Source organism: Ailuropoda melanoleuca, chromosome 2, assembly GCF_002007445.2.
Source record: "Ailuropoda melanoleuca isolate Jingjing chromosome 2, ASM200744v2, whole genome shotgun sequence".
NCBI lineage: Eukaryota > Metazoa > Chordata > Mammalia > Carnivora > Ursidae > Ailuropoda > Ailuropoda melanoleuca.
The window spans coordinates 87048811-87060278 of record NC_048219.1 but is presented as its reverse complement, the minus strand read 5'-3'; the positions used below and the strand labels follow the sequence as shown (position 1 = coordinate 87060278).

The 11468-nt window shown below is 35.5% G+C and overlaps 1 protein-coding gene across 1 annotated transcript; it reads left to right on the top strand.

Moving 5' to 3' along the window:
• Window positions 1-3129: 3129 nt before the first annotated feature.
• LOC117796092 (olfactory receptor 6C6-like) lies at window positions 3130-4056 on the top strand (the record flags this gene model as incomplete). The annotated part of the gene is made up of 1 exon (XM_034643050.1): window positions 3130-4056. A coding segment is annotated over exon 1 (927 nt), but the record flags the coding sequence as incomplete, so codon positions are not given.
• Between the last annotated feature and the right edge of the window lie 7412 nt (window positions 4057-11468).

Genomic DNA, 11468 nt, shown 5'->3' with positions numbered 1-11468 from the left:
CCCTCTGTCGCTGGCTGTCTCTATCTCTGTTGAATAAATAAATACAATTAAAAAAAAAAGAAAAAAAATTATTCAACATGATGCAAGTCAATCAAACATCATACATCATAACAACAAGGGAAAGGATAAAAACGAAATGATCATTTCAATAGATGCAGAAAAAGCCTTTGACTAAGTATAATATCCATTCGTGATAAAACTCTCAACAAAATAGATGTAGAAGGAACATTGTTCAACAAAATATACACCATTTATAAAAACCCACAGCTAACATCACACTCAATGGGGGAAAAACTGAGAGATTTTCCCCTAAGGTCAGGACGATGACAAGGATATCCACTATAACAACTTTTATTCTATATAGTAATAGATGTCCTAGTCACAGCAATCAGACCAGAAAAATGAATAAAAGTCATGTAAATTGGTAAAGAAGAAGTGAAACTGACTACTTGCAGATGACATGATACTACATAGCAAAAACCCTAAAAACTCCACCAAAAAAATGGCTAGAACTGATATAGGAATTCACTAAGATCACAGGATACAAAATCAATGTACAGAAATCTGTTGTATTTCTATCCACTAATAATGAAGCAACAGAAGGAGAAACTAAGAAAATAATCTCATTTACAACTACACTGAAAATAATAAAATACTTAGGAACAAACTTAACCAAGGAGGTGAAAGACCTTACTCTGAAAACTGTAAAACACTGATGAAAGAAACAGAAGATGACACAATCAAATGGCAAGATATTCCATGCTCATGGATTGGAAGAACAGATATTGTTAAAAGTCTTATACTACCCAAAGCAATCTAAACATTTAATGCAATCTCTATGAAAATAGTAACAGAATTTTTCACAAACCAAAAAACAAAATAACCCCCTAAAATTTGTATGGAACGACAAAAAAACCCAAATAGCCAAAACAAACTTGAAGAAGAACAAAATTGGAGTTATCACAATTCCAGACTTCAAGTTATATTACAAAGCTGTAGTAATCAAAACAGTATTATACTGGAAGTGAAAGAGACACTTGGATCAATGGAACAGAATAAAAAGCCCAACCAACATTCTTAAAAGGTAAGGAAAGACTAGGGACTTTTCCAAAATAAAGGAGATTAAAACATTATGGTAATTAAATAAACATGTAATTTTAAATTGTATTATTTTCTATAAGGAAAATTTTTAGTCACTGGTGAAACTTAAATAGGATTGGAGAACTTCAGTTGCTAATGTAGCATTGTTAATGTCCTGACAATAATGGTTACCTCATACTTATCTAGATAGCAGAATTTTCTTTTTTGTTATCAACACATACCACTATATTGAGGAACAGTTGCGGCATCACATGGTGCAGGAATAAGAGATTCCTTGTCTATTTGTTGGGGGGTTTTGTTATATTCTATATTGTTTCAAAATTTCAAAAAGTAGCAAAACATTAAAGTATTGCCATACACCTCCAATCTGGGGCATAGGTCACAAGTTAGTGAAATTCTAACATTGACTGAGGAAGCAAGAGAGAGGTTTCCTTTGGGGATAAACCACCTTAATGAGTAGAAATTGTCATACTGTCCCAGGGCAGTAGAATATCTGAAATTCTTGTTGGCATTAAGTATAGAGTTTAAAAGAATTCTAGTTCTCTTTTGGAAGAATATCTGTTTTGTTTTGTAGTTAAAGAAATTCAGTTTTGTGCTTAAAGCAATTCACAGTAGTTTTTATTTCTTTCCTTTTTGTTTGTTTTGGTGGTGGTTGTTTTATTTTTTACATAACTGATATTCCTGACATGAGTCTCCAGGGGGCATTTCTTTTTCTTTTCTTCTTCTTCTTTTTTTTCTTTAATTAATCCCCTGTGTCTCTTATCAGCAAGATGATAAAATTGTCTCTTGTGTTAGTACACTAGTTGAAGCCAGAATTGCTTGTTACAAAATTTGGATTCCTTTCATATGAGGGATTTCCCAAAACATCTTTTCATTTAGAGCATTACATTTTAATTTAGACTTTTTATGGAGACATTTACCTTCATCTTAATATATAAGAAAAGAAGACAGAAAATGAATCTTAACCTGGCCTGAAAGAGGATTCTAATTATTTGTAATATTTGGATTCTGTCATTTTAATGAGTGTCAGTGGAAGTGAAAGTTATTAACAGATGCACAGAATTTCCAGAATGCATATCTATTTTTAGATTCTTTCTGCAGAAAAGCTTTGGAATTAAATTTCCTCTTAAATTAATGAATTTTTTGTAATATTATTAGAGGGAGAATATTCATCATTTATTTTTGGCCCCTGTTTTTACCATATTCTTATAGTGGGAAAATTATATGAATGTGTCCTCGATATGGTAAGTCACTTAAAATTTGCAAGTAATATCTAGATGACAAATGAAAGCATTCCTGCAAGTAAAAGTCAGGTAATCCACTGACTTCTGAACTGTCATTTATTTTTGTGTTTTTATGTAGATGCAATAGTCAAAACTTGATGATTAAATGCAACTAATATGAGAAGACTGATGTATTTGAAATCAAAGAAAAATAATATTTAAGTGAAATGAGATAAAGGAACAATGGGGACTATTGCATTGGGACAAAATAACCATGTCAGAACATTTTAATCACAAAGAAAATATATAACTGGCATTATTTCTATATTTCACAAATTTTTAAGTGTTTTAATGAGCAAAGAATTTTAGAAGAACCTTACAAATAGATATTGGTATTAATTTTCTAGATGTTACAAGAAATTTTTCAATAATTTTTAAGATATACATAGAAAATACACTTAGTGTCAAGCTTATGTTCTGTCTCTTTAGAACATTGAAACAGAATTCAGCTTATTTGGAAATGATCAGCTAAAATTTAAATTATCTTTCCACTTCCAAAAGGAAGAAAGAAAAAAATAAATACTGTTGTTATCATAATTAAGGCTTAAATGGAAGCATCAGTTGAGTTACCAATGTTGATCTATGCTGTAGTTTTAAGTATCTTTTTTTCTTGTGAAATTAAATGGATTTTTTAAACCTATTTACATTTCTATGTTTTTTTTCTGTCTGTAGCTTTTTAAAAACTCCTCTTATTTGCAATTCTGAAGTTGTTTTCCTATTCTAATTCATAAGACTCAAGTCTGAAATGAGGAATCAGTCAAGAGAGATCGAGTTCATTCTCCTAGGATTGACCAAGGACCCACAATTGCAAAATGTGATTTTTATGTTTCTCTTTCTAAACTATGTATTGAGTGTGATGGGAAACTTAACCATCATCCTTCTTACCTTGCTAGATCCCCAACTCGAGACTCCCATGTATTTTTTCCTCCAAAATTTCTCCTTCTTGGAAGCTTCATTGACAACAATCTGTATTCCCAGATTCCTGATAAGCATTGTGACTAAAAACAAAATAATTTCCTACAATAGTTGTGCATCTCAGTTATTCTTTTTCCTCTTATTAGAAATTACAGAATTTTACCTACTGGCTGCCATGTCTTTTGACCGTTATGTAGCAATCTGCAAACCCCTGCATTACCCCATCATTATGAACAACAAAGTGTGTTACCAACTTCTATTCAGTTCATGGGCAGTTGGCTTTCTGCTTACATTTCCGCCCATGGCTTTGGGGTTGACACTGGATTTCTGTGCTTCCAGAGTAATTGATCATTTCATGTGTGACTCTTCCCCCATGCTGCAGCTTTCCTGCACTGACACTCATTTACTGGAATTGCTTTCATTTGTCCTAGCTATTGGAATACTCCTGATCGCGTTGCCTTTATTGATTCTTCCTTACACATATGTTATCAAGACCATTCTAAAACTCCCCTCTGCCCAGAAAAGAACAAAGGCTTTTTCTACTTGTTCTTCTCATATGATTGTAGTCTCCCTTACTTATGGTAGCTGTGTCTTTAATTACATAAAGCCAACAGCAAAGGAAAGGGTGACTTTATCCAAAGGTGTAAGTGTTATTTATACCTCCGCTGCCCCTTTATTAAAACCTTTCATTTACACTCTCAGAAACCAGCAAATGAAACAAGCCTTCAAGGACACACTCCAAAAGTTTTCTTCTTTTTTCAAAAAATAAAGAGGAAATTTAATTTTTAAATCTTAGTTAAAAAAGTAAATAAAAATTTTGACTTCTTTTATGTTTATTTAATATGTTCTTCAAATAGTCCATCTAATAATATTTTTTACCTCATAATATTTTAACCACACATTTAACCACAATGCATCTTTTCCCTCCTACTTCTCTTGATAATCGTAATTCCTTTCTGTGCTAAAGTATGAGTATTCTCTTGAGTTATCCACACAAATGTGAAATTTCTTTTACTCTACATAACATGGTACTGACCTCCTCAAAAGAATGATTTTTTAAAAAGATTTTATGTATTTATTTGACAGGGAGAGATAGCCAGCGAGAGAGGGAACACAAGCAGGGAGAGTGGAAGAGGGAGAAGCAGGCTTTTAGTGGAGGAGCCTGATGTGGGGCTCGATCCCAGAATGCTGGGATCACGCCCTGAGCCAAAGGCAGACGCTTAACCACTGCACTACCCAGGCACCCCCCAAAAATGATTTTAAATAGATAATCATCATAACAATTTTATGGAATTATACAGACATCACTATAACAACATGCACTACTACTGGGACTCTAGGAAGTTCTTCAAATGTCACTCAAATGTTTTCAACAAGGCAAGAAAAAAGGCAGGCTTCAAGTCATAAAAAGCTCATATGTTCTAAAATGTAGCAGAACTTTATCTGGTAGGTCATTAGACCTGAAAATTTGGAGTGAATAAGAATCACACACCTGGTTGGTTTATTTAATAGCAAAGACAATATTCTCACCCCTAAAATGCCTTTTTTAAAAAGATTTTATTTATTCATTTGAGAGAGAGAAAGAGACAGAATGAGCACAAGCAGGAGAAGAGGCAGAGGGAGAGGGAGAAGCAGACTCAGAACTGAGCTGGGAGCAGAACATAAGGCTGGATCCCAGGATCTGGAGATCATGACCTGAGCTGAAGGCAGATGCTTGATCACGTGAGCCCCCCCCCTTAAATGTCTTTTTAACTTACCTGGAGTATAGTATAGAAACATGGACTGTAGGTGATTCTGATGTAGGTGGTTCCTATGAGAGTTTTCTTTTTTAATATAAAAACTTTTGTAAGCAGATTTTTATTTTATTGTTATGTTCATTTTATTGAGGATGGCTTTTTGGTTGTTGGAGTCAGGAAGACAAGTTAAATGGCTAATGTTTTAAACTAAATGACTTATTTGAGAACTGAAATGCAATAGTGTCAATGAATCTGAAGCTTCAGGAAATGGTTCCACATATATTAAGAAAACAAACTGAGAGGAGTGTTTGAACATTTGGATATATGGGATAAATGAAAAAATATTTTAACAAATGAGTTGCATCTTCCTTAGACCTTCATTCTGCCCACTCCCGCACACACTCCCTTAAATAGTCAATGTCTTTAAAGAAGACAGCATTACTGGTATCCTGTCAGATAAAAAAAAAAAAACCCTACAAAGAAATCCCTGAAATATATAGAGTTCCTTATTGGGTATAATATACCATCTAAAAAGTATGAGTGAAAAAATCATTAAGGTATTTAATGTTGTAACTCCTATCTATGTGGCTCTGAGAAGAAAACAATTTATGTTCCGGTTTGTGTTCTGATTTATGTTACTATTTTAAGCTAACACTGTTAATCATCTTCTTTTCTAAGGTAATTACAAGGGAATAAGTGCATGTTATTATATGCAAGGCCCTCCAAGCTTTCCAATAAGCTCTTGAAAAACTGCTAGACCCTTATTAGATTTGGTTTGTGAGTATTTTCCTCATTCTTTCACTTGTCTTTCCACTTTCCTGATACTGTCCTTTGGTCACAGAATTTTAAATTTTGGTGAAGTCAAATTGTTCTGTTTTTTATTTTGCTGTGTGTGTTTTTGGTGTCATATTTAAAACGCCATTTCTTAATCCAAAGTTGCAAAGATATACCTACCATTTATTCTAAGAAATTTCTAGTTTTATATCTGACATTTAGGTCTTTCGTTTTCATCCACTTAATGTTTGTGTATAGTTTTAAGTACAGATTAAAGTCACATTTTCCTGAAAATAGTCAGTTATCACAACATGATTTGCTGAAAAGTTTATTATTTCCCCATTGAATAATCTTGACACACTTGTTAAAAATCAATTGACAATAAATGTACAGGTCTCTTATAGGACTCTCAGTTAGTTCTATTCCTTTGAGCTATGGCTCAATTGCTATGCCAGTATCACACTGTCTCTATCACTGTACCTTTATATTAAGTTTTGAAATTGGAAGGGATGACTCTTCCAAGCTTCTTCTTTTTTCACTATTGTTTTGGCTATTCAGGGTCCCTTGCAATTCTATATGAATTTTAGGAACAAATTGTTCATTTATGCAAAAAGAACAGCTGAAAACTTAATAAGGATTACATTGAATCTGTGGATCAGTTTGGGAACTATTACCATCTTAATTCAATGTCAGATCTACTCTTCAATTCATAGATTGTCTTTATTTATTTAGGAATTCTTTAAATTTTTTAAAAATTTTGTTATTTTCTTGGTACAATGTTGCACTTTCTTGATTAAATTTACATAAAATAACTACTACAACTGAATAATAAAAAAAGAACAAGCGCTTAACAAAATATAGGCAAAGGACTTAAGATATACAAACAGGCAAAAAGCACATGAAAAGATGCTCAAGAATGGGTAGTATTTAGGAAAATGTAAGTCAGAACCACAATGACATACCACATTACAGCCAATAAGACAGTTATAAGTTGTATGTGTATGTATATCTGCTTGTATGTGTGTTGGTTACATATATCAGAAAAAAATAACAAGTGCTAGTGTACAGAATAACAAGTAGTGATGTACAGAATGTGGAATCCTCATACAATTCTGGTGGGAATGTAACATGTGCAGCCGTTTGTAAAAGTTTGACAGCTCATCAGGAACGTAAATATAGAGTTACCATATAATCCAGAAATTCTACTTCTAGGAGTTGAAAACATGCTCACACAAAAACCTCAACACACATTTTCATAGATGCATCATGCATAAGAAACAACCCATGTAACCTTCAAGTGATGAGTGGATAAACAAAATGTGGTACGGGTATATTTTATTCATTTTCATGTGTTGTGCTTTGTTTTGTTGCACTTTGCATATACTGCATTTCCTACAAGTTCAAGTTTTGTGACAATCCTGCATCAAACAAGTCTACTGGTACCATTTTTCCAACAGCATTTGCTCATCTCTGTGTCACTTGTGGTAATTCTCACAATATTTCAAGCCTTTTCGTTATTATTATATTTGTTATGGTGATCTGTGATTGTGATCTTTGATGTTACAATAATTGTAATTGTTTTGGGACACCATAAGCACTGCCCATATAAGACAGCAACTATAATCAGTAAATGCTGTGTGTGTTCTCACTGCTCCACTGACCAGCTGTTCCTTCTCTCTCCTTCTCTTTTGGCCTCTCTATTCCTTGACACACACACAAATATTGAAAATGGACTAAATAATGACCCTGCAGGGCCTGTAAGTGTTCAAGTGAAAGAAAGAATCACATGTTTCTCACTTTAAATCAAAAGCTAGAAATGATTAAACTTAGCTCCCGCATTGGGAGCCTGCTTTTTCATCTCTGACTCCCCCCTGCTTGTGTTCCCTCTGTTGCTGGCTGTCTCTCTCTCTCTGTCAAATAAATAAATAAAATCTTAAAAAGAAATGATTAAGCTTAATGAGGAAGGCATATAAAAAGCCAGGATAGGCCAAAACCTGGTTCTCTTGCATCAGTTAGCCAAGCTGTGAATACAAAGAAAAAGTTGTCAGGGGGTGCCTAAATGCTCAGTTGGTTAAGTATCCAACTCTTGGTTTCAGGTCAGGTCATGATCTTGTGGTTGTGGGATCAAGCCCTGTGTCTGGCTCTCAGCTCAGTGTGGAGCCTGTTTCAGATTCTCTCTCCTTCTCTCCCTCCTGCTCACTCTCTCACTCTCTTTCTCTCTCCAACAAATAAATAATCTTTAGAAACAAAAAAAAAAAAAAGAAAAACAAAGAAAAGCCCTTGAAGGAAATTAAATGTAGTATTCCAGTGAACACATGAGTGATAAGAAAATGAAGCAGCCTTATTGCCAATAGGGAGAATGTTTTAGTCTAGTGAATAGAAGATCAAATGAGCCACAATATTCCATTAAACCAAAGCCGAATGCAGAGCAAGGCCCTAATTCTCCTCCATTCTATGAAGCCTAAGAGAGGTGAGGAAGCTACAGGAAAAAAAGTCAGAAGCAAGCAGAGGTTTGCTCATGAGGTTTAAGGAAAGAGGCCATCTCCGTAACACAAAAGTACAAGGTGAAGCAGCAAGGACTGTAGTAGTTGTTGAAGTGAAGTGAATTATCCAGAGAATCCCTATAAGATAATTAATGAAGGTGGCTACACTAAACAACAGATTTTCAATATAGATGAAAAAAACTTACAATGGGAAAAGATGCCATCTAGCACTTTTATAGTTAGAGAAGAGTAGCCAATGCAGGACTTCAAAGCTTCAGAGGGTGGGCTGACTCTCCTGTTAAGGCTAAGGCAGCTAGTGACTCTAAATTAAAGCCAATGCTCATTGCCCATTCTGAAAGACCTAGGCCTCCTAAGAATTATGCTTAATCTGCTCTGCTAGGGATCTATAAATGGAATAATAGAGGCTGGGTGACAGCACCTCTGTTTACAACATGGTTTACTAAATATTTTAAGTTCACTGTTGAGACCTACTGCTCAGTAAAAGATTCCTTTCAAAATACTGTTGTTCATTGACAATCACCTGACCATTCAAGAACTCTGATGGAGATGTACAACACGATTAATGTTGTTTTTATGACTGCTAACACCACCATTCTGCAGCCCACGGATTAATGGGTAATTCTGACTTTCAAGACTTAAAATTTAGGAAATACATTTCATAAGGCTAGAGATGCCATGGATGCTGATTTCTCTGATGGATCTGGGTAAAGTAAATAGAAAATTTTCTGGAAAGGATTTACCACTCTAGATGCCATTAAGAACATTTGTGATTCATAGGTAGGGGTGAAAAGGTACCAACATGAACAGGAATTTCAAAGAAGTTGATTGCAAAATGTGGTATTTATAAATATTCTCAGTTATTGTTCTGTGTAGAATTGAACCCCAGACTTTGGTCAAATTCATTTATATTATACCAGTGATAGTGACTCTTGGAAGAAATTCAAGATATGATTTATTTATTAACCAGGGTTGGGGATCTTCCCGTATTTTAAACTACTTATAAATTAAAAATTCCTGATATATTCTAGTTGTGTAAAGAAATGTATTAAGTATAACTTACATAAAAGCAAATATAGGGGCTCCTGGGTGGCACAGCGGTTAAGCGTCTGCCTTCAGCTCAGGGCGTGATCCCAGCATTATGGGATCGAGCCCCACATCAGGCTCCTCTGCTGTGAGCCTGCTTCTTCCTCTCCCACTCCCCCTGCTTGTGTTCCCTCTCTCGCTGGCTGTCTCTATCTCTGTCGAATAAATAAAAATAAAAATCTTTAAAAAAAATAAAAAATAAAAGCAAATACAATCATTTTAATCCAACAAATTTGGACAATGATTGACAAGGCATATATAGAATATCTTCATTACTTAGTAATCTCTAGTCTCCATGCCTGCTATTGGATTCAGATATACAAAGATGTCTCTCTGCCACATAAATTGCTTTTACTTTTTCTGGAATATCTTATAAAAGAAATCACAAATTGTGAATGTTGAAGTCTGGTTTCTCTTGCTCAACCCTGTTTTGGAGATTCATCCATTTTATTGTGTGCATCCTTAAGTTCTTTCTTTTTTGCTAATGCATTTGGTCAAATCTGATTTTAGCATATTTGATTTAGCAGATGTAGAATCTCTGGATCCTTTCGTCTCAGCCAGCTTTCCCTCCTCGGTTCCCATATGTTGGCGTTCTTATTCTCTGAGGAATCTCTCCACAGTCTGGATCATTTGCTTTGATCAGTGTAATAATCAACTACACACCATATTCTGAAATGTCAATTGCTAAAAGCCTGTACCCTCCCATAATGTCCTTCTGAAATCAGTGTCTGCCAAAGGAAAGTCAGTTGGGGCAGGGGGGTTATTCCCCTCTGCCTTGGTGACTCTGCTGCTCAATTCCCATTCTCCATGGGAGTTGGAATTACGGAATTACAGGAATTGTCTTTAGGGGAAAGAAAGAAGGATTCATGAAGAGGAACACCATTCACCATTTTGCTGCTCTTTTGGGCATAGCATCCCACCTGCTAATTAACATCTTCCACTCTCCTTTTTGATGCAGCATGTTGCAAGACTCAACCTACTTTTCTCCTTTGTGCTTGTAGCTCACTTGATCTTTTGGGGTTTATACCCACAAAGAGTTGCTGTGGAATAGTACACTGTCTTACCGCCTGTCTTTGCTAACCTCTCATGAATCAGCATATTTGGTTTAAGGCTATACTGCCAGTCATATATGGAATCACAAAATGTTGTGATTATTAGAAATCATAAATTTGCAAATTCTTACAGCATGGATCCTATATCGGTCAGAGTTCAGGTGAAAGTAGGATTTCTGTAAGCACTCTGGAAAGAAAGGAGATAATGGAGGAATTATAACTTTTAAAAGCAATGAAAGAAATAGCTATGGAAGGAAAAGTTTGAATACCAGAGAGAATGTTGAGGAAACTAACACCAAAGATCTCGCGTTGAAGCCTTGTGAGAATGCGTCAAGACAGCTAAATGGGAAATCATGGTGACTCTCAGTTATTTCTGAGAAAGCATCTACCAATAGTCTTAGCAATAAAGTTGGTATTTTTCAAATACTTTTGAAAATCCACTGTGAATCTAGCTTTCGCACCAGCCTGGCTACAAACTGGAGAACAATGTCCTCTGCTTCCCTCCCAACTTCCAAATTTTGCACCAAGTTCTCTCGCTGACAAATCCTAAATTAGAAAAATAAAGGGAGGGGAACTCTCAGAAATAGCATCCCAGTTTCTCCACAGCACTGAGAACAACTGAGAAAGTATTATGTGATTTGAGTTGGCAACAGACAGTTCAATGCAGATACTTTGAAAATAACCAAAGGCGAGTCTCAGAAATAGCGAATCAGTGGCTCTGCCCAAAGTGTGGTATCAGTATTGGGGGCAACTTAGAAGAGATGAGATGTGGGGCCTCTGGGTGGCTCAGTCAGTTAAGCATCCAACCCTTGGTTTTAGCTCAGGTCATGAACCAATGGGTCCTGGGATTGAGCCCTGCATCAGGGTCACACTCAGTGGGGAGACTTTTTGAAGATTCTCTCCCTCTGCCACCCCCCCACTCATGCTTTCACTCTCTAAAAATAAACAAACAGGGGCGCCTGGGTGGCACAGTGGTTAAGCATCTGCCTTCGGCTCAGGGCGTGATCCCGGCATTCTGGG